A 25,017-nucleotide genomic window follows, 5' to 3' on the forward strand; every position below is an offset into this window, starting at 1 on the left:
CTTAACAAAAAGTCAGGGAGGAGCTAAATAAAGAAATCATTTTTAACCTACAAATTTAGAGTGTGGGATTATTTCTACTACCTGGTAAGACTGTAGTAAAAAACTCAACCAATTGGATGTTTGCTTTCCTGGGAATAAAAGGACTAATTTGACTTACATTTTTTTCCCACTGAATTGACCACTGTTTATTAGATCATCACTGCAGTAACATTATGAGTTTTATAATAATTTCAGGAAAAGGAAAATAGCCCCTAGTATCTGAGTTTACAAAACTAAGCTGTCTTCTGAGAAATGAGAAATTCTTAGAAAGCAAAGCTCAAAAACTATGTGTCAGTCAAAGAATTTAAAATTCATGTCAGGTACATCTGAGGAACTCACATTATAATACATACAGCACTTTGCAAACTTGAGCAGATTTGCTTTTCACTAAGAAGGAACAAAACCAAAAAAGATACACCCTGATGTGCAAAAGACCTTAACTGAGGTCCATGTGGTATTGTTCGGACCAGTAAGAATTTTTTTTTTTTTTTAAACATCTTTATTGGAGTATAATTGCTTTACAATGGTGTGTTAGTTTCTCCTTTATAACAAAGTGAATCAGTTATACATATACATATGTTCCCATATCTCTTCCCCCTTGCGACTCCCTCCCTCCCACCCTCCCTACCCCACCCCTCTAGGTGGTCACAAAGCACCGAGCTGATCTCCCTGTGCTATGTGGCTGCTTCCCACTAGCTATCTATTTTACATTTGGCAGTGTATATATGTCCATGCCACTCTCTCACCCTGTCACATCTTACCCCTCCCCCTCCCCATATCCTAAAGTCCATTCTCTAGTAGGTCTGTGTCTTTATTCCTGTCTTGCCACTAGGTTCTTCATGACCTTTTTTTTTTTCTCCTTAGATTCCATATATATGTGTTAGCATACTGTATTTGTTTTTCTCTTTCTGACTTAACTTCACTCTGTATGACAGACTCTAACTCCATCCACCTCACTACAAATACCTCCATTTCATTTCTTTTTATGGCTGAGTAATATTCCATTGTATATATGTGCCACATCTTCTTTATCCATTCATCTGTCGATGGACATTTACGTTGCTTCCATGTCCTGGCTGTTGTAAATAGAGCTGCAATGAACATTTTGGTACATGACTCTTTTTGAACTATGGATTTCTCAGGGTATATGCCCAGTAGTGGGATTGCTGGGTCGTATGGTAGTTCTATTTTTAGTTTTTTAAGGAACCTCCCTACTGTTCTCCATAGTGGCTGTATCAATTCACATTTCCACCAATAGTGCAAGAGGGTTCCCTTTTCTCCACACCCTCTCCAGCATTTATTGTTTGTAGATTTTTTGATGATGGCCATTCTGACCAGTGTGAGATGATATCTCACTGTAGTTTTGATTTGCCTTTCACTAATGATTAATGATGTTGAGCATTCTTTCATGTGTCTGTTGGCAATCTGTATATCTTCTTTGGAGAAATGTCTATTTAGGTCTTCTGCCCATTTTTGGATTGGGTTGTTTGTTTTTTTGTTATTGAGCTGCATGAGCTACTTGTAAATCTTGGAGATTAATCCTTTGTCAGTTGCTTCATTTGCAAGTGTTTTCTCCCATTCTGAGGGTTGTCTTTTAGTCTTGTTTATGGTTTCCTTTGCTGTGTAAAAGCTTTTAAGTTTAATTAGGTCCCATTTGTTTATCTGTGTTTTTATTTCCATTTCTCTAGGAGCTGGGTCAAAAAGGATCTTGCTGTGATTTAGGTCATAGAGTGTTCTGCCTATGTTTTCCTGTAAGAGTTTGATAGTGTCTGGCCTTACATTTAGGTCTTTAATCCATTTTGAGTTTATTTTTGTGTATGGTGTCAGGGAGTGTTCTAATTTCATACTTTTATATGTAGCTGTCCAGTTTTCCCAGCACCACTTATTGAAGAGGCTGTCTTTTCTCCACTGTATATGCTTGCCTCCTTTATCAAAGATAAGGTGACCATATGTGCGTGGGTTTATCTCTGGGCTTTCCATCCTGTTCCATTGATCTATGTTTCTGTTTTTGTGCCAGTACCAAACTGTCTTGATTACTGTAGCTTTGTAATATAGACTGAAGTCAGGGAGCCTGATTCCTCCAGCTCCATTTTTCGTTATCAAGATTGCTTTGGCTATTCGGGGTCTTTTGTGTTTCCATATAAATTGTGAAATTTTTTGTTCTAGTTCTGTGAAAAATGCCAGTGGTAGTTTGATAGGGATTGCATTGAATCTGTAGATTGCTTTGGGTAGTAGAGTCATTTTCACAATGTTGATTCTTCCAATCCAAGAACATGGTATATCTCTCCATCTATTTGTATCATCTTTAATTTCTTTCATCAGTGTCCTATAATTTTCTGCTTACAGGTCTTTTGTCTCCTTAGGTAGGTTTATTCCTAGATATTTTATTCTTTTTGTTGCAGTGGTAAACGGGAGTGTTTTCTTAATTTCACTTTCAGATTTTTCATCGTTAGTGTATAGGAATGTAAGAGATTTCTGTGCATTAATTTTGTATCCTGCTACTTTACCAAATTCATTGATTAGCTCTAGGAGTTTTCTGGTAGCATCTTTAGGATTCTCTATGTATAGTATCATGTCATATACAAACAGTGACAGCTTTACTTCTTCTTTTCCGATTTGGATTCCTTTTATTTCTTTTTCTTCTCTGATTGCTGTGGCTAACACTTCCAAATAATAGTGGTGAGAGTGGGCAACCTTGTCTTGTTCCTGATCTTAGTGGAAATGGTTTCAGTTTTTCACCATTGAGGACAATGTTGGCTGTGGGTTTGTCATATATGGCCTTTATTATGTTGAGGAAAGTTCCCTCTATGCCTACTTTCTGCAGGGCTTTTATCATAAATGGGTGTTGAATTTTGTCAAAAGCTTTCTCTGCATCTATTGAGATGATCATATGGTTTTTCTCCTTCAATTTGTTAATATGGTGTATCACGTTGATTGATTTGCATATATTGAAGAATCCTTGCATTCCTGGAATAAACCCCACTTGATCATGGTGTATGATCCTTTTAATGTGCTGTTGGATTCTATTTGCTAGTATTTTGTTGAGGATTTTTGCATCTATGTTCATCAGTGATATTCGCCTGTAGTTTTCTTTCTTTGTGACATCTTTGTCTGGTTTTGGTATCAGGGTGATGGTGGCCTCGTTGAATGATTTGGGGAGTGTTCCTCCCTCTGCAATATTTTGGAAGAGTTTGAGAAGGATAGGTGTTAGCTCTTCTCTAAATGTTTGATAGAATTCGCCTGTCAAGCCATCTGGTCCTGGGCTTTTGTTTGTTGGAAGATTTTTAATCACAGTTTCAATTTCAGTGCTTGTGATTGGTCTGTTCATATTTTCTATTTCTTCCTGGTTCAGTCTTGGCAGGTTGTGCATTTCTAAGAATTTGTCCATTTCTTCCAGGTTGTCCATTTTATTGGCATAGAGTTGCTTGCAGTAATCTCTCATGATCGTTTTTATGTCTGCAGTGTCAGTGGTTACTTCTCCTTTTTCATTTCTAATTCTGTTGATTTGAGTCTTCTCCCTTTTTCTCTTGATGAGTCTGGCTAATGGTTTATCAATTTTGTTTATCTTCTCAAGGAACCAGCTTTTAGTTCTGTTGACCTTTGCTATTGTTTCCTTCATTTCTTTTTCATTTATTTCTGATCTGATCTGTATGATTTCTTTCCTTCTGCTAGCTTTGGGGTTTTTTTGTTCTTCTTTCTCTAATTGCTTTAGGTGCAAGGTTAGGTTGTTTATTCGAGATGTTTCCTGTTTCTTGATGTAGGCTTGTATTGCTATAAACTTCCCTCTTAGAACTGCTTTTGCTGCATCCCATAGGTTTTGGGTTGTCGTGTCTCCATTGTCATTTGTTCCTAGGTATTTTTTGATTTCCCCTTTGATTTCTTCAGTGATCACTTCATTATTAAGTAGTGTATTATGTAGCCTCCATGTGTTTGTATTTTTTACAGATCTTTTCCTGTAATTGATATCTAGTCTCATAGCGTTGTGGTCGGAAAAGATACTTGATTCGATTTCAATTTTCTTAAATTTACCAAGGCTTGATTTGTGACCCAAGATATGATCTATCCTGGAGAATGTGCCATGAGCACTTGAGAAAAATGTGTATTCTGTTGTTTTTGGGTGGAATGTCCTATAAATATCAATTAAGTCCATCTTGTTTAATGTATCATTTAAAGCTTGTGTTTCCTTATTTGTTTTCATTTTGGATGATCTGTCCATTGGTGAAAGTGGGGTGTTAAAGTCCCCTACTATGATTGTGTTACTGTCGATTTCCCCTTTTATGGCTGTTAGTATTTGCCTTATGTATTGAGGTGCTCCTATGTTGGGTGCATAAATATTTACAATTGTTATACCTTCCTCTTGGATCGATCCCTTGATCATTATATAGTGTCCTTCTTTGTCTCTTGTAATAGTCTTTGTTTTAAAGTCTATTTTGTCTGATATGAGAATTGCTACTCCAGCTTTCTTTTGATTTCCATTTGCATGGAATATCTTTTTCCATCCCCTCACTTTCAGTCTGTATGTGTCCCTAGGTCTGAAGTAGATCTCTTGTAGACAGCATATATATGGGTCTTGTTTTTGTATCCATTCAGCCAGCCTGTGTCTTTTGGTGGGAGCATTTAATCCATTTACATTTAAGGTAATTATCGATATGTATGTTCCTATTCCCATTTTCTTAAATGTTTTGGGTTTGTTATTGTAGGTGTTTTCCTTCTCTTGTGTTTCTTGCCTAGAGAAGTTCCTTTTGCATATGTTGTAAAGCTGGTTTGGTGGTGCTGAACTCTCTCAGCTTTTGCTTGTCTGTAAAGGTTTTAATTTCTCCATCAAATCTGAATGAGATCCTTGCTGGGTAGAGTAATCTTGGTTGTAGGGTTTTCTCCTTCATCACTTTAAGTATATCCTGCCACTCCCTCTGGCTTGCAGAGTTTCTGCTGAAAGATCAGCTGTTAACCTTATGGGGATTCCCTTGTGTGTTATTTGTTGTTTTTCCCTTGCTGCTTTTAATATGTTTTCTTTATATTTAATTTTTGATAGTTTGATTAATATGTGTCTTGGCGTGTTTCTCCTTGGATTTATCCTGTGTGGGACTCTCTGTGCTTCCTGGACTTGATTAACTATTTCCTTTCCCATATTAGGGAAGTTTTCAAGTATAATCTCTTCAAATATTTTCTCAGCCCCTTTCTTTTTCTCTTCTTCTTCTGGGACCCCTATAATTTGAACGTTGGCGCGTTTAATGTTGTCCCAGTGGTCTCTGAGACTGTCCTCAGTTCTTTTCATTCTTTTTTCTTTATTCTGCTCTGCAGTAGTTATTTCGACTATTTTATCTTCCAGGTCACTTATCCGTTCTTCTGCCTCAGTTATTCTGTTATTGATCCCATCTAGAGTATTTTTAATTTCATTTATTGTGTTTTTCATCACTGTTTGTTTGCTCGTTAGTTCTTTTAGGTCCTTGTTAAACGTTTCTTGTATTTTCTCCATTCTATTTCCAAGATTTTGGATTATCTTTACTATCATTATTCTGAATTCTTTTTCAGGTAGACTTCCTATTTCCTCTTCATTTGTTAAGTCTGGTGTGTTTTGACCCTGCTCCTTCTTCTGCTGTGTGTTTTTCTGTCTTCTCATTTTGCTTATCTTACTGTGTTTGGGGTCTCCTTCTCACAGGCTGCAGGTTCGTAGTTCCCGTTTTTTGGTATCTGTCCCCAGTGGCTAAGGTTGGTTCAGTGGGTTGTGTAGGCTTCTTGGTGGAGGGGACTAGTGCCTGTGTTCTGGTGGATGAGGCTGGATCTTGTCTTTCTGGTGGGAACGTCCACGTCTGGTGGTGTGTTTTGGGGTGTCTGTGGCCTTATTATGATTTTAGGCAGCCTCTCTGCTAATGGATGGGGCTGTGTTCCTGTCTTGCTAGTTGTTTCGCATAGGGTGTCCAGCAGTGTAGCTTGCTGGTCGTTGAGTGAAGCTGGGTCTTGATGTTGAGATGGAGATCTCTGAGAGATTTTCGCCGTTTGGTATTACATGGAGCTGGGAGGTCTCTTGTGGACCAGTGTCCTGAAGTTGGCTCTCCCACCTCAGAGGCATAGCCCTGATGCCTGGTTGGAGCACCAAGAGCCTTTTATCCACACAGCTCAGAATAAAAGGGAGAAAAAATAGAAAGAAAGAAAGAAAGAGGATAAAATAAAATAAAATAAAGCTTTTGGGAGGTCTGACGTCTTCTGCCAGCGTTCAGTGGGTGTTCTGTAGGAGCAGTTCCATGTTCAGATGTATTTCTAATGTATCTGTGGGAAGGAAGGTGATCTCCGCGTCTTACTCTTCCGCCATCTTGCCCAGACCTCCGACCAATAAGAATTTACTGTGTGTTCCAGGGACAGAGATACTATCAGGGTTTTCGATTTCATTATTGAAAACATAAAACAATCTTGCTATAAAATTTATGAGGCTGACTTCATCTCCTACCACACAAACTCTTAGCTATATGTTGTTAATTTCAAGCAATACACTAAAACACATCACAACTTTACAATCAGTGTTTTAAATGGATGGCTGACATACAGCCTTTAACAATGTTTAGCACTTTGTAGCAATACATTAACACTAACTTTAGAAACGGTAGCATAATGAGATTTTACAGGCAATTAAGTTGATGAGTCACTGTCAGCTTCCTAAATTAGTCTCTTAGATGATCAAGAAAGGCAGATATAGGAAGTGAGGGGCAAACTCTAGATCCTGTAAAATCTTAAGTGTCATTATGAGTTTGAAGTTTTAGGGAATAGAGAAATACCTTGTCTAAACAGCCTGAAAAGAAATCAGATAATTTCCTCTTAAATTTAGAAATGGTAATAGTGATCAGTCTTTTAGTTTGTCACCATGTACATACATTGATTTATGAAAAATGTCTTATAGTGTCCATTGACTTGTGTGGCAATAGTTACTAGAGAGCCTTAAGAACATTTACTTTAAAAGAAAAAAAAGCAAAGTTGTATATATTTAATCTTTTCTCAAACTAATTGGAGTTTATAACTAGTCAAGGAAATAAATAGTTTAACTAGTGAAAATTTAAATATTTTCCTTTAATAAGATGGTGTGGTGTTTCAGAATTAATATAAATCCATTATACATGAAGGTGGAAAAATATTGGGGGGAATCTAAGGAAGAGTATGTCTATTAAGTTGGGGTATCTATATTAAAAGCATATCAGGAAACTGTTGTATATAACTTTATCTCAATTATTGAATGCTCAGAAATATCTTACAGACTTGTAGGAGGTTGCAGTAGCATTAAAATAAAATCCTAGTATGTTAAATTCAGAACATTTGGGGATAGAGTAAATTTAAAAATATAAAATATTCATACACATCTAGCTCTTCCATATATCCCATGGATTGTGGAAAATTTCCAAATGCCTTAAGTTCTCATGGTCATTACTTTCTTTGAATCAATTTGGCTTTGGCATTTTCTGCCAATCCTATGCCTGCTGACCATACTCCTTTAGTAACGGAGACATAGAATTCCTATTTTTTCTTTAAAGTGTGTGTGTGTGTGTGTGTGTGTGTGTGTGTGTGTTTGCATGTGAGCATGCAGCAGAAGAGTTTACAGAGCAGCAATACAATCAACATAACCTGGAATATGAGTGCTATAGACTGAGTGCTTGTGTTCCCCCCCCCCACCATATTCCTATGTTAAAACCCTACCCCCTAATGTGATGGTATTAGAGGTGGGCCTTTGGGAGGCAATTAGGATCAGATACCGTCTTGAAGGTAGAGCCCTCATGAATGAGATTAGTGCCCTTCTAAGAGTCATAAGAGAGCTTGCTTCCTCTCTGTTTTCTGCCATATTTAGGATGTAAGAAAACAGCCACCTGCAACCCAGAAGACAGCTTTCACCAGAACCTGTCCATGCTGGCATCCTGAGCCTGGAAGTCCAGACTCAGAGCTCTGAGAAATAAATTCCTGTTGTTTACCAGCCACCCAGTCTGTGGTACTTTGTTATAGTAACCCAAACTGACTAAGACACTTAGATATCTATGTTTTGAAATTACAGATTATTCATGTCCTCAAGTTGGGAGATTCTGATTCATTAAGTCTGGATGGCACTGCAGAATCTGTACTTAAGAAGATAACTAAGATGGGAACAACTGCTCTGGGATGCCTAGTCTTCCTTTTCAGTTATCAAGTTCAGTGATGCAAAATAAATGAAACACAAGGATCTCTCTATATAGACCTAGGGACCTACCCTCAGTGTAGTTATTTCAGTCTTTTATCATTAAATTTCCCTCATCATTTGCCTCCTTTTTCATAAGCAACCATGCTGGTCTGCCCAGGACTGTCCAGGTTGTGATCCTACATCCTGAGAAACTCCTCAGTCCTGGACTAACCAGAGCCATTTGTCACCAGATAAGGTCTTTAAAGATATAACTGAATATTGTTGGTTTCTGTGACCATTCATCAGTATTTATTTATGAATTGTCTATTTTGTGGTTAAAACTATGGAAAGCTGAAAGGGCTGCTTTCATAGGTTACTTGGGGATATTCTGGACATACACAGTACTGTCCTAGGACACAGAGATAGGGAGAGGACAGTACCCCAATATCTGCATGGATCTTAGCTTAGATCACTCAACTAAGGCAGGTTGAAGGAGACAGTATACCTTTTGGCTCTTCAAAGACGTTCTTTGTTAGATCTGCCTTCTCTCTTTGTGTTCCTAAACCTGCCAAATCCTCAATAGGAGGTTTTAAGAAAATAATAATGTAATTCCCTACAATGATAGCCTGGTTTTGGATCTTATGAGTTTGATATGGAAGCAGACTAAATAGAAATATGGTATGCAATTGGAAATGTGGGTTGGAAGTTAGGTGACAGTAAAGTCCAGAAAGCTAGATTCCACAATGAATTAAATTGATACTATAAGTTGATCTAATGTTTTGGACTCTATAACTAAAATTTTGGATTCCAGTTTCTATTTCTAGACCCTAGCAATAGTAATAGTTGAGAATGAATGGATTCTGAGGTTGGGAAAAATAAAAGAGGACTCAATCTTGGGGAATGGAATGTTGAGTCATCAAAAAAGTCTGAAAAGGTGTGTTGAAAAGGAGGAGCAGAATTTAGCATCACAAAAGACTGCAGGGAATAGAGCACCAACAAACAGCATTTAAAGGGTCTGGGTGGAGCAAGTGATTGAGACCAGAGGAAAAAAGGTTCAATGATCTGATTAATAAAAATGAATGAATTGAACACTACCATTTGTCTAAAAGAAAGTCACTGGTTTTGTCAGAGTGTAAAAACCCAAATATAAGATAACCATCTTAATTCACGTCTCTAAATTTAGAGGAAATATGCATTTTTGTGAAGAAAGGAAATATTTGTTGAACTTAAAGACTTTTATTAAAGTTTACTAACTGACATTTATGGGAAGATTTAAAGTGCTTGCTTTTGGTCTCTCCCAGTGGTACCAGATGTATAAGGTTTGGGGGGGTGTGGAAATGATAGATCCTTTTCGGTCTCCTTAATAAGTCCTCAATGTCCTATCTGTCTTTTTTTCTTGCGTGTCCAGCATTCTTGCCATCTACCCCATTTTCCTGGGGATTGAGAGAATATTGGAATTCAATATCTGAGACCTGGCAGTGGTTCCTGTGTCTGCTTTGTGTGTCCTAAGTGAATTTCACCTCCACAAACTGAGTTTCTTCATCTTCAAAATGAGAATGTTGGATTATAACTAATTATACACCATCTAACTTTTAACATCAATTTTATCTTCCATTTTTAATTCTATGTTTCTATTATATGTTAAATGATAAAGGCCAAGCTAAAGGTAATCTCCAATGCCAGTTCTCAGCCCTAAATATACCTAAAAACAGGTACAATTATTCTGAATGACATTCATTTTGAGAGCTCTGCATCTTTTATCTAATGTACAGCAAGATGACTATAGTTAACAACACAGTGTTGTATACTTGAAAGTTTCTAAGCGATTGGATCTTAAAAGTTCTCACCACAAGGAATAAAAAAGGCAACTATGTGAGGTGGTGGATATGTTAACTAACCTTTTGGAGGTAATCATTTCACAATATGTATGTGTATTAAATCATCGTGTTGTATTTATTAAACTTACACAGTGTTATACGTCAATTATATATCAATAAGCTGGAAAAAATTAAACAATAAAAACAAGTAAAAAGTTGAGTTCAAGAAGAAAATAAATTGAATGATTCTTCTAAAGATAAGCAGTTCATTTAAGGAAATATTGTCATTTAATATTTACAAAAAGAGCTCCCAAACAGAGCACATTCTAAACAAGGACAGACGTGGGGTGGAGGGGGAGATCTTACTTTGGGCCACTTATTAAATGATGCCCTTGGAGCTGAGGTGGATGAAAAGAACAACAGTCTACACATTTTACTTAAAAGATCAAATCACTACCAAAATGCTAGGTAATTACCAGCATGTACAGTATCAGAGAGCTCATAAGGTAGAAATGAAGATAATGAAACTATATGTCTTCTATTTACTTTATATCTTTTTGTTGCTAATGAAATAGTTTCTGTTCTTTCACAATAAAACATTCAATACCCAGTTTAAAAACCTGACTCAGTGAGTATAGGACTAAAATAATCAGGAGTAAAATCAAATAGTTTTGTCTCATTTATGTGTGCCTCAAATGATGAAAATCTTAGCCCTCATGCCAAATTTTTAGTGAAATCTAACCCCAGTTGATGGTTTCCCTTTTCTTTTACAGGCCTGGAGCGAATTGCTCGGGATTCATCTTACGAACAGGAAGGAAAGGTCCAATTTGTAATTGATGCTGTGTATTCCATGGCTTATGCCCTGCACAATATGCACAAAGATCTCTGCCCTGGATACGTTGGCCTTTGCCCACGAATGAGTACCATTGATGGGAAAGAACTACTCGGTTATATTCGGGCTGTAAATTTTAATGGTAAGTCACAACTTTTTTTTTTAATCTAAATACTTTAGAAGTGACAGGGTGTGTTTTTTCTCCCTATATATAGAGTATACTCAAGCAGAGTGGAAAGCACAGGATTAGAAGCAGTTCCCCTTTTAATCAGAAGTGTGAGTTTTTCCACCTGCTTTTAAATCTCAAACATATTTTTTCTGGTGCTACCATTAATCTGCTCCTGAAAGAAGCAGAAGTTAAAAATAAGCCTCTATCAATCAAAATAGCACTATTTCAGAAGTAACTTAGGAGACTCATTTGGAACCCCTGCAACAGATTAGATTTCTTCGAAAATGTTTTGTTAATGCCGTTATTAAAGAAGGAATTGTAGACATTTTGTTTTGAAACCTATTTTAAGCATTTTAAACAGTAAGATGACTTGAGGAGAGTGGATGATTTGGAGTTGCTGTATATTTACATTCTAAGAGTGCTGTGTTAAGTTTCTGCATCTTGTTTTTCATTGTATTTCTTTCAATGATTGGGTCAACTTGAAGCAATGAGCTACATCGTGTAAGGTAGAACTACATACAATCAAGTGTAGATGAGATTTGCCTACTGCAGAAGCAGAAATGCTGCTTCTGTGAGCTGTCACAAGAAATTGGTACAGAATATGCTGGATTCATAGTGTTCGGCTGAGAATAGCCAAACTGGCTGTCTCAAGTGATGGAACTATTGAATTCTGCTGTTCTTTCATGAAAGTTGTAATGGTTGCTGCCCATGACTTTGACCATTATTTTCAAATGAAATGATAGAATGCTCTGAGCTGTCTAATTCTTTCTGTTTGGCTGTAATCCACACAATGGACATGCCTCTGAGCAGGACGCCCAGCGCTGCACTGTCCATCATAATACACTCCAGTGACCTCAGCTGCCAGCCTTTCTCAAAAAAGCACAAGGTCATCTTCAATTTAGAATTCAAGTGGAAACTTCTTCTTTTGCTTTGTTCAGACAACGTGAGACACAATTTGGTTTACATTCAACACAAAATATCCTCTTTTTCACCAGAATTTTGGTGAAACATTACATAACATAGTTCCTTTTGTTAAAAATATAAATAGTAAGGGGAATTTGAAAATAATTTTCTTACAATTATTAAATGGAGCGAAAGAGGAGTGTTACAATACAAGTGTTACAATACAATACGTTATTTACCCTAATGTGACGTTGGGGAGCACTTTATTTATCCAAATTGTTAAGAAGTGGGAAGAGGAGTGCAAATGAATATATTTTTTCATTAACTGAAGCTCATCTCCAGAAGACAGGGAAGTCTTTTAAAGAAACATTGGATTAAAGTATTTTAAAGTTGAATTACCAATTTCTCTCTTAACCATAGACCTAACCCTTCCTTGATGACTTTAATTATTATGCTATACTGTAATATAATGATGCTGTTAAAGACTACTGAAAAAGTCATAATGTCTAACGATTATTAAAACAATTTGCCTCTAGAGTCCAATGATTTTTGAGTTCTTCTGTCCACTTTTTAAAGTTTTTTTCCCCTTCTACATTATCAGACTACTGTTGCTGTGATTGATTTTTGGACTGATCCCTTCCATAATTTGCTTCTTTCAATCTACCACGGACACAGAAACACACATAAAATTTCATTAACTTAGTCAAGAGATATTTATTGAGCACATAGAATGTGGTAAGCATTATGATAGGTACTAAAGATATATTACTGGTAAAAAGAGTCAAAACAGACATGTTTCTTGGGGAACTTAGATATCAATCAAATAAGCACACAAAGGTGTAATTATATAATCTGCAATGAGTATTGAAAGAAGAGGTGTGTTGGACTAAAAGTTTATAATAGGGAAATATGTCCCTATTCTAGGGAGTTAGAGACAGCTGGAATCTGGAGATGAGGGTCAGAGACAAGGGTCAAGCACTAGACAGGACCAGATAGATCATGAGATGTCTTACAGGTCATTCTTAAGATTTGTTCTTCATCTTGAAAGCAATAGGAACCCACTGAAGCATAATAGAACTGTGTCTGATACAAGAGTAAGTGTACTCTGGATGAGGATCATGGAAAATACAAGAATTTTAGTGTATGAACTTAAAAGAGAATCTCTCTGAACTCCTTGGAGATTTATTTTGCAAATAGCTTGAAATTTTTCTGTGTCCCAATAGCTGGTAATAATAGTACGGTTATAATAATAGGGTAAGGGACCTGAGCATGAGCAGATTATCATGGGATATATAATTTGATTTTCAGTAATTTTCAGGATGTTTATCAATTTTTTGATTTCATTATTGGCTTACTGTTAGTATTCATTTATTATTAATACCTTGCCTGTTTCTGATTTAAAAAAGGCACATAGGGCTATTCAAGTAGAAGTACACCATCAAAACCATTGAAGGGGGAAGAAACAAATTTAGTAACCAGAATGAAGGACTACGTTAAGTTCTGAGCTACCTAAGCAGCTAAAATATAAGGGGACATTCAATGGAATGTATGTTTCATTACATGAGAGAAGCAAACTTACCTATTTCTAAGGAGACAATGAATTTTCTTGCAGCTAATAAGCAATGTTATTTAACAAAATTTTACTTGGGAAGCTGGAGGGAAACAAAGACCTGCCTTTTAGGATTACTTTTATTGCTACCATTTGAACAAAATGCTATTTCTATAAATTTTTTAAATGCAAAGATTTATCAAAAGAAAAACATAAAATAAAGAAGAAGAGTTCAGATTTTTCAGGTACTTAAGCAACAATGTCAATTCCTTACTCTGGTGTGGTCTGTAGGCAATAAAATATTAATACTGTACATCTTGTATAGAATCAAAGATTTTTCTGTTGCCGTGAGAACCTTATGCATCATAAAGAAAAAGTGTTGGACAGAATTCCAGAGATGTCTCCTTACTTCTCTATAGTTGAGCAGGGCAGGATAGGCACAGCGGCATACTAATCAGGGTTGTTTGACTGTAGGTAACAGAAACCAACTTAAGCTTGCTTTAAGCTAAAAGGAACGATTTATGAGGGTGTGTCAAGAAACCCCATGGCAGACTATAGAAAGGTGCAAGAAAAGAAGTGGTTATAAGTACTAAAACCACTCAGAAATCCAAATATCCCTCTGTCTGCTTTGTTTGGTTCTCTTTATATTGGTTTTTCCTACGTCTAGGTCCACAGGGTAGGTAGCAGAAGACCATCTACATTTCTAGAATTTAGTTGCTGTTTGTTCAGGACATGTGCTAAGATTAACATATATGTATTTTAGGTCCCAGTTCTAACTTCTTGGAAACTTGAATCTCATTAGCTAAACTTAGGTTGGATGTCAGACCTGTTCCAAATTATCAGTGGCAAGGATCAAGTAACTACAAACTTAGTTGTCATGAGGCACTCCCAGTGGGTAAAAGGGACATTTAGGAAGCTTCTATCATTGACTTAGGGGGAAAATTTAAACAAAGTGAGCAGAGAGGTGAAAACCTGAGAAAGGGGTGATGCCGTGGTCTCTGAATCTCTTTGCTTCTCTAGGTGGGTGAATTTTTGTTAGGCTAGAAGACACAGTTAAACTCATATAGAATTTGTGGGAATCTGAGAGAGGAATCAATTTTGGAATTATTTAATGCAAACAAACCTTCATGCTGTGATTGAATTCCCTGAATGAAGCAGCTTTCCTAAACTCACAGTAAGGTAGTGTAGTGGTCTAACCATTTCAATGCTCAATATTCTAAGAAACATATGTAAACACTTGCCTGATTACAGAGACTGGTATAGAGATGGAATTTATCAGCACTTTCTTTTCTTTAGAAAACTTATTGATTTTAGGGACTTATTGCAAATTTTCCAAATATCCAATTTTGAGAGTCTCTGAACACTGCAGATGGTTTTAAAGCAAATTTCTTCACGTAAAGTACCTTTAAGCTATCTAAAAGAAATAAATGCTGCTTAATATTAGGAAATGCATTACAAACGCACTAATAAGTCAAATAAGACAATGAAAAATATAAGATTCTGTAAAAGCATTTGATTAAAATATAACCCTCATTTCTGTTACAAGTACAAAAACAAACTAGAAATGGAATAAATGTTTAACATGATAAGCACATCTCTCTCAGCCTATAACTGGTTATATATTTATAGTTATTCCTATTACAGAGGTGGATTAGTCCTATTAGCACTATTATTAATATTCTATAAATTTTAACCAATGTGATAAAACAACAAACAAAAATAACAGAGATTACTACTAAAAAGGAAAAAGTATTATGATTATTTTCAAATGATTTGATCTCAAGACAATAAATTGAAAACTAGAAGTACTTACTTTAAGATGATCAAATATAAAATTAATATTAAAACATTAAGAACTTTCCTACATACAATGTTAGCAATCATTGACAATTATGGGAAATGAGACTCTTTGCAAAAATATATAGAAAATATCTTGGAATAAATTGAACCAAAAAATATTAAAGACATATGAAGACAACTTTATTGAGAGACATCCTTTGTTTGTAGACAGAAAAACTAAATAGAGGAAACATGTTAATCTTTTCTGAATTAATCTGTATTCAGGCTTAGTATAGTTCCAACCAAAATGACAAAGGAGTATTTTCTGGAATTTGAAATAATATTTAAAATTTTAATTGTGAGAATAAATGAGTAAGAGTTAACTAAAATGATTTTGAAGAAAAAAATATTCCTACCAAACGGTTAACATTTAAGCATAACGTTAATCTATAATAATGAATCCAGCATGGAACTATTACCAGAACAGACATATGGTAAATAGAACCAGATAGAAATAGCCAGAAATATCAATATATAATAATAAATAAATCAGTTTGTACATGTATTTGTATATACATACATATGAACTTATGCTGTGATAAAGATGAGTTAGAATTCAGTGGGAAAGGAATTTTATTAATTGATTATCAATTTACAGTAAAATCAAGTGATCATGATTTCTCCCTATAAGAGAGTATAATCCATTTGGAATTTATTTTAGAGTTAGGTGAAAAGGAGAAGCAAAAAAAAAAAAAAAAGAAGAGAAGATGGTTCATCTTTTAGATGGAAGGATTATACTAAAATAATCTAAACGCTGAGGTCTCTTCCAGCTCTATATTCACTGCAGATTATTTTAAAGATAAAGGTAATTTTTAAAACATAGATGCCTATAAGTGTTCTTACTGTTGTTGTTTTTTTAGTTATTTATTTTTTATGAATCATTCCTTTAGCCCACATACATTTTATTGAGAATCTTACAAAGTATCTAATAAAAAGGCTCTTTGCTAGGCATCAAAAATACAAAGATTAATAAAATGTGGTTCTATGAGTTTTCAAATGTCATAGCTTAACACAGGAGAGATACAAACATGTTACCAACAATAATTCAATTTGATAAGTGATATGATAGAGGCATGGGCATGGCATGTACAAACCCAACATAAGGCTGAGATTAGGAAACTACATAAGGGGGGCTCAAAGAATACAACACAGAGAACAGGTGACATCTGATTTAAATTACAGATAGAAAGTGACATTTCTTTAGGTGGACAAGATGGGAAAAACTATTCATGGCAGACAAAACAGTTTAATAGTATATGGAAGACAGGCAAGAGTGTGCGTTCTGAGAAAGTGAGCATCCACAGTGTAAGAATTCAAAGGAGTGACGTGGGAGCAGCCTGGAGATGAGACCAGCAACATGAACTTGGGCCTGGTTAGAAATCCCTGCGAAACTCTGATGTTTGAATGTGACACAGGGAACTGAAGCTTTCCGAGCAGGACAGTGAAGTGCTAGGATTTGTGCTTTAGAAAAATAACCATGGCAGCAATTTGCAGACAGGAGGGAGAGATTGAAGACAGGGATGACAAGTTAAGAGACGGTTCCAATCATCTCCAGGAGAGAAGAGTGCCTGAAGTGGGAAAATGGAAGTACAAATGGAATGTAAAGAAGTGAAATAGGGAGGAAGGGAACAAAGAATCATTTCAGTGCTGGCTCTGTTCTAGGCACTGTGCTTTGATTAGAAGCCAGAAGGTTTTGAGAAATATCTTTACTTCCCCAAATGATCTTTCTTTGTAACTGTTACTTACATTACTAGAGCTAATTCATTATTTTTTTGTGTGCATAAATCATTTTTATTTAGTGTTTTCATTTTCTTTTTTAAATTAATTTTTTTTTTTTTTTTTTAAATTTATTTATTTATTTATTTTGGCTGTGTTGGGTCTTCGTTTCTGTGCGAGGGCTTTCTCTAGTTGCGTCAAGCGGGGGCCACTCTTCATGGGCCACTCTTCATCGCGGTGCGCGGGCCTCTCTCACTATCGCGGCCTCTCTTGTTGGGAGCACAGGCTCCAGACGCGCAGGCTCAGTAGCTGTGGCTCGCGGGCCTAGTTGCTTCGCGGCATGTGGGATCTTCCCAGACCAGGGCTCGAACCCGTGTCCCCTGCATTGGCAGGCAGATTCTTAACCACTGTGCCACCAGGGAAGCCCTTAAATTAATTTTTATTGGAGTACAGTTGCTTTGCAGTGTTATGTTAGTTTCTGCTGTACAGCAAAGTGAATCAGTGATACATATACATATATCCACTCTTTTTTAGATTCCCTTCCCATTTAGGTCACCACAGAGCCCTGAGTAGAATGTTTTAGTATATATACCATTGATGAAATTGTCTTGACACTACTTTGTTTTATCCACCTTTATAAGTAGAAAATGCCAGTATATGGAAAAACTGACATAAAATGTCAACTATAGAATTTATGATGCATAATATCCTTGTGATTAGATATTACTTATTTGGTAAATAGAGATGAAGCAAAATCAAATGTGATGAAGTGGTTCTATGTTAACCTTAAAGATAAATATCCTTTTTGATAATTACCGTATTTGAAATAAAATTTAGAAAATCATTATTAATAATTTGGAAGTACATTATATAATTTATTCTTGATTATAGAGGTTTGCAAGTCATGAAGTAATTCCTGGAAATATTTATACATTTAAAAAAAAGTGAACAGTATGTGTAGCAATATTGAATTTGTAGAGATAAATAAACAGACTGATTTGAAATTAGGTAATATTTCAGTTTCTGATTAAGGAAACTTCAGGCTGCTTATAAAATATTAATCCTACAAATGAAACCATCATGAAAGTTAGCAGCATAATTATACCAGCCTCTGTTTTCTGAGTAAGTTGATAAACTGTGGGAGGTTTTTTTTTTTTTTAATCTTTATTGGAGTATAATTGCTTTACAATGTTGTGTTAGTTTCTGCTGTATAACAAAGTGAATCGGCTATATGTATACATATATCCCCATATCCCCTCCCTCTTGCATATCCCTCCCACCCTCCCTATCTCACCCCTCTAGGTGGACACAAAGCACCGAGCTGATCTCCCTGTGCTATGCGGCTGCTTCCCACTAGCTATCTGTTTTACATTTGGTAGTGTATATATGTCAATGCTACTCTCTCACTTCATCCCAGCTTACCCTTCCCCCTCCCCTTGTCCTCAAGTCCATTCTCTACATCTGCATCTTTATTCCTGGCCTGCCCCTAGGTTCATTAGAACCTTTGTTTTTTAGATTCCATATATATGTGTTAGCATACAGTATTTGTTTTTCTCTTTCTGACTTACTTTACTCTGTATGACAGACTCTAGGTCAGTCTACCTCACTACAAATAACTCAATTTCCTTTCTTTTTATAGCTGAGTAATATTCCATTGTATATATGTGCCACGTCCTCTTCATCCATTCATCTGTCCATGGACACTTAGGTTGATTCCATGTCCTGGCTATTGTAAATAGAGCTGCAATGAACATTGTGGTACATGACTCTTTTTGAATTATGCTTTTCTCAGGGTGTATGCCCAGTAGTGGGATTGCTGGGTCATATGGTAGTTCTATTTTTAGTTTTTTAAGGAACCTCCATACTGTTCTAAGTCTAATTTCTTTTATAGTCATGAAGAACAAGGGCTTTCACTTCTTCCCTTAATATATAAAGACTTATGTGTGGACCAAGATGGAGACAGCATCCTTCAAAGCTTCAGGCAAATCAGTAGAGTTGCCTTAGTTCTTCCTTGGATCCTGCTCAACTTCACCCACTGCACTGGGTTTCTTTTACTCCTTCTTTATTCTTGTAATTCATGAGCTTCATCATGTGCCAAAAATTAGGGATAAATGATAAGCAAACCCCAGAAACAGATGGGGTGCCGTAGGCTCACTAACTGTGGGTTATGTGGGCATTGGGTTTAAACGGGAGATGCAGCAGTGAGCCTTGGATGAAGGATGCGGACAGAAATGAAGGAGCAGAGAGGATCTGAGGTGGTGGGGAGTTTCTGCAGGAGTTCACATTTAATGGTTTGTATTTATCATAGTGATCAGAAACACAGACTTTATACTCAGAGTTTGAATCCAGTTTCAGCACTCACTACTTTGTGATCTTGGTCAAGTAACAAAACCTCTTTAAATCTTTGTTTCCTCATCTATACAATGGGGATGTTAATAGTATATACATTTCAGAGTTCCTGTGAAATCTAAATATAAGGTGATAATATATAGAAAGTGCTTAATAAGATATATACTGTATTATATGTGGAGGATACTTTATCAATAGAGAATTAATGAAGTTAGTACTTGGATCACCTTATAAAGGTGATGAGATGAGTGGGATGGGACTGAGAGCTTGTAAACAAGACACAAGTTGGAAAAGATGCTTCTTCCAGGGCACCAATCAACAAGGTTTCCCCAGCAGTGTCAGCTTCTTAGATAAAGGAACAGAAACGTGAATATTTTTACAACCTTCTCAAAGTACATGGGAAAGTATATTACTGCTGATATTGGCATCTGATGAGTCTAGGGTAGATCAAATGGGGCTCATTCTCTCACTGTTTCTTCTGTTTCCTTCAAAATTATGTACTTTTTTAATGAAAGAAAGTATTTGTTAGAATAGCTCCCATGTTATTAAGGGTAATTATTTTCTAGTGATATTTTGCTTCAGAAAGAATCTACCCGAAAATTATAATGGAGGCTTGATTATTTTTCTCTTTAAGGTTATTAACTCGTATAATTACATTAAAGTTTAATCAAGAAGTTAGTTTGAAAGTGAAGGATATGAATGAGAAAATTATTTTTAATTCAGGTGCCTAATTGTTACACTTTGGGGATTTGGGTTTTGAATGTATTAAATTTGGTCTTTTGAGTGTATTAAAAAAACATGACTATAAAATAACTTTTCTTTTGAACCATATAAACACCTTTGTAGCTAAGTTAAGGGAAAATTATCAAATATAATTTTAAAAAAATTTATAGAGTGTATTTATGGCATTTATTTGTATATGCCATATACATTCATTCAACAAACATTTATTGAATGTTTGTTATGTACCTGAACTGTGCTATTTGTATTTTGTCCCTCTTCCAGTTCTCACTTCTCCTTTTTCTTACTTCATATTCCTTTAGATATTAAATTTCTTATCCTCTTCTTTTGTCCTCTTTTCTTGCCCAGTGTGTCTCTACTTGCTCTTGTGATCATTCAGTAATCAAGATGGTAGCGGTGGGTAAGAGTATGAGCTTTTGAGTTGAAACAGAGATGAACTAAAGTTGTAACTCTCGCACTTAGGTGGAGAGACCTTGGATAAGCCACTTAAATTTTATAAACCTCTATGTTCTCACCTTTGCATGGGAGTAATAATCATACCTACCTTGTAGTGTTATTATGAGCATTTAATGAGATAATTCACAACTCCTGGCAATTGTGAATAATCAATGAATGACAACTATTATTTTTTCCTCTATCCCATGACAAGAGTAAATCTTCTGCATATGTTTACTGGGTTTCAAACATACACACATAAATACCCCCCCAAATACACACTCATTCACATACGTTCCCTTACACACCTTAGATTCCAAAGCATCTGATAAATTTCTTATAATCAGTAATATTGTGTGGTCTGAACTTATCTTCTTATTTCTTCAAGGCTTAACTCATCTATTCTCAAGGTTGAATAGGCTTTATTGTTCACTTTTTCTCTCTTCTCTTTTAATCACCTTCTGAACCCTTCATTTTTTATTAGCACTTTAGGGTGAGATATAGGAATAAGAGGACGTAAAGCCCATTCTAATCCATTTTGCCTTGAGTAAAATGACCTGATAGGTAAAGAGGTGGAGGCTGCTGCTTGAAATAGTGTTCATGGAATGTGTACGGGAATATAATACACCTCCTAGGTTAAGAAACTTGTTGGAAACTCACTTAGACATGGGCTATAAAAGAGATATCTATGACTTGTGCAAAGAATTTAGCTGAAGGTCATTGTTTGCAACAGGCTGAACTAGAGGAAACTGTTGTACCAGTGCACAGCCCACTTGAGTTGTCCGTGCCCACAGAACAGAGAAAAGTGGACTCCGCATGATAGAATTATTTAATAGCCATAAGCCCTATCATTTAAAAAAGTAATTCAAATAAAAATGACAATGCACATTTTGGCAGGTAAAAGCGATGTGGTACAAGTCTCCCAGAAAGTTATTTATCAATTCCTACCTTACTTGTAATCCTTAATCCTGCTTAAGAAAGCTCTAACTTTCCTCAGATCTTATGTTTTTCTTTGCCGGCTGTCTAGGTTATATAGACGTCCCTATGATTTATATTAGCTCACTGAGAAATTCTAACCTGTTTTAACAATACATCCAAAAGGCCGTTCCTCCCAGCTCCTTTAAGCTCTCTTAACTTCCTTTTCATTCTTCTCTGTCCTTATATAAACCACAGGCTTATGTAAAAATGTATATGCCCTCATCTCAGTTCCCTCTTTGCTTCAGTCAGAACTTCATGAAATGAAGAACCATGTTTATGGCCTTTTTTTAACTTTAAAAAAAGTATAACATATATATAGAAAAGTGCAATAAGTCTACAGCTCCATGAATTTTTACAAACTGAAAACACCTAACCCAGTATCCAGAACAGCCAATCAAACCCCCAAATCCGCAACTGGCACCTCAAAACCTTCCTGTGCTTTCTCAGTCAGTACCCATCTCTCTAGGAAGTCACTGTCCTAGCTCTGAACAACACAGACTAGGGTTGCCAGCCTTTGTGCTCATATAAATGAAATTACATAATCTGTACTCATTTATGCCTGGCTTCATTTCACTGTAATTTTTGATAAAGAGGAAGGAAAGCACATTTCCACCATTATCTCTCTCTATTACCATAAGATTCAATTACTTAATTTACTTTATTACATATTAAGAATTTAATTTTTAAAGCCTAATGAATTATTTTATGAAATAATAACATTTAATATCTATTAATGAGGTTTAAAATATATGAAACACTTACATTTTAATACAATACCTACAATTTCTTAGAAAGTGGTAAAAAATATTACTTTCAATAATATTCTCATCTTGGTCATGTTCCCATCATTTAAAAAAAATAATAGACTGTATTTTTTAGAGCCATTTTAGGTCCACAGCAAAGTTGAGTGGAAAGTACAGAGAGTTCCCATATAACCCCTGACCTCATACACACAGCTTCTCCCACTATCAACATCCTGAATCAGAGTGGTACATGTGTTACAGTTGATTAACCTGCATTGACACATCGTTATCATCCGAAGTCCATAGTTTACATTAGGGTTCTTGATGTGCATTCCATGGGTTTTGACAAATGTACAATTATATATATTTCACCTTCCAGGAAACAGCATTCTCATAACTGTTTCAATTTTAATCAACATCATGAAAAAATACTCCTAATTCCATCAGCCTCAGTCCTAGGCACTAAAGAGAAGGAAATTATGCTCTTCCAGCTGGTCCTCTAGGATAATTCCCAAATACCCAAAACATCAGTGTAGAACTTAGCAAAAGGATTTTAGCATGTAATCCTTTTATTTTACCAGGAAAGAAAACACATTTGCTTTCCTTATTTAGCTATCAATGACAATATGTCAGAGCTGTCACAAATTCTAGAGTCAGTAAATTCTAGAGTGCTCAGAGGCATTTGAGAAAACTGCAGTGTTCTTGATTGCACGTTGCATCCATTTCTGGAAATAAGTGATATCTGATTTTTCTATCCCCATGTTTATCTTTTGAAATAATATTGGCCCTCTGTTAAAAAAAAAAAAAAAAAAAAAAAGCTTCAGACTGACATTTCAAGAATTAGTTGAGTATATCTTTCTGATCCTACTAGATATGCTTTAACCCAAGCCAAGGAGAGAACTGACACTTTTTATACACAGAAACTAGCTTGTGGTGAAGGAGGGGGAAGTCATTTTTCCATTGTTAAACACTGTAATTAACTAGTAGTTTGGGGTGAGAAAGTTTTTCTTTTCTTCTTAAATCCGGTCTATCTACATAGGCACAAACTATCAGATATTGTTAAAAAATAATGAGATTTTTATTGCAATGCTTGCATAATACTTTCTTTTTATACCTTTACGGGTGTGCTTCATCAGTTTGAACCATCTTAGCCTTTAAAGTTGGCTGTAAATGCAAAATTTAAATGATACTACTTTGGGCAATTATATGCTAATATATGAATAAACAAATACGATTTCATGTTGGATTTTTTTTCTTTTCAGCATTACTTGAAGTCATCTTTTGGCTTTTGAGCATGATAGCAATCTACTTCACTGGTATTGAAGCAGAATATAACCAGTTCATAAATTTTCTCGCAACCTCCACACACAAAATGTTTATAGAAATAAAGTCACATATTTAGCAAACTCAAGGATGGTTTCAGCTGAGCACCTCTAAGTCCTGCAACAGATCTAAGTAGAAAGTGAATTTCTAATCTCAAGAGCTTTTAAGTGCACGAGTGTACACGCACACACACAGACACACACACACACACACCCCTCTCTTTCTATAGAAATAGAGGAAGTGAATAAAAAATAGTAAAATGATATGATGGAAAGAAAGGATTTGTTTCCTTGCCAATGTCTAGGTAAATTTTCTAACTTTATGGAGACTGAGTAAGAGCAGAAATTTTGAATCGCTTCATATCTTTGAACAGGGACTTGGATAAACCAAATGACATTTGAGCTTGTGTTGACTTTGGCTGGCATTTACCAAAAATGTTTTCAGAGTCAGTTCACTACCTATATTATATTATTTTTTAATCTTAAGAATTGATAAGAACAAGAATCAGAAATGTACAGAGTACTGTGATCAACATCCATCTTCTTTACTGCATTCTTAGACCACCATAATTTCGCCACGATGTGGTTACAGATTAGTGTAATGTGCTATTTTAAAATCTTAGCGATCTACTGCAGATTTTAGACCCTCCGTTCGGAAAGGCCCGGTTGTGAGTTTAGGTGATTTGTGGTCCCATTTGATAGCCCAGTGGCTGTGTTAGGAGATACAACCTAACATAAAAAATGAACCCTGTGTATTTCAAGAGTTCTTTGAAATAATTCCTGACTAGCCTATCCATCTCTATCATTTGATTTGAATTAGTGATAAAATATTAAGTGCCATTATTCAGTGATAGTTCTCTAAGGTTTTAAATACATCCCTCTGTGGATAAGGGAATACGATTACTTAATCACTGTGATTAAAAAGACTTTTCACAGTTTCCTGGCAAAGACAATGATGTCACAAATACAAATAATTCTACGGTGGGTTCAGATCGCTTCACTTAAAATGTACAGCAGGAAGGGTCAAATAAAATTAGCTATATGCTGTTTAGGAAAAAAAATAATTGCTGAAAACTTTTTTTTTAGAAATTTTTATTTGTTTATTTATTTATTCATTCATTCATTTATGGCTGTGTTGGGTCTTCGTTTCTGTGCGAGGGCTTTCTCTAGTTGAGGCAAGTGGGGGCCACTCTTCATCGCGGTGCGCGGGCCTCTTCACTATCACGGCCTCTCTTGTTGCGGAGCACAGGCTCCAGACGCGCAGGCTCGGCAACTGTGGCTCATGGGCCTAGTTGCTCCGCGGCATGTGGGATCTTCCCAGACCAGGGCTCGAACCCGTGTCCCCTGCATTGGCAGGCAGATTCCCAACCACTGCGCCACCAGGGAAGCCCTGAAAACTTTTGTGTATTGTTTTCTGTCCTCATCATAGACTCTGAATTGTCAAAATCCTATTA

At 35.9% G+C, this 25,017-nt stretch overlaps 1 protein-coding gene across 2 annotated transcripts in view; it reads left to right on the forward strand.

Moving 5' to 3' along the window:
• The window catches only part of GRM8 (glutamate metabotropic receptor 8), a 797,285-nt gene that overhangs the window by 459,204 nt on the left and 313,064 nt on the right, over positions 1 to 25,017 (forward strand). For both annotated transcript variants that reach the window (XM_057550586.1, XM_028165220.2), the window contains exon 6: positions 10,761 to 10,961. In XM_057550586.1, coding sequence (XP_057406569.1) covers positions 10,761 to 10,961 — 201 coding nt within the window. The remainder of the gene's footprint in view (positions 1 to 10,760; positions 10,962 to 25,017) is intronic.

The sequence above is a fragment of the Balaenoptera acutorostrata genome, chromosome 7 (genome assembly GCF_949987535.1).
Source record: "Balaenoptera acutorostrata chromosome 7, mBalAcu1.1, whole genome shotgun sequence".
NCBI lineage: Eukaryota > Metazoa > Chordata > Mammalia > Artiodactyla > Balaenopteridae > Balaenoptera > Balaenoptera acutorostrata.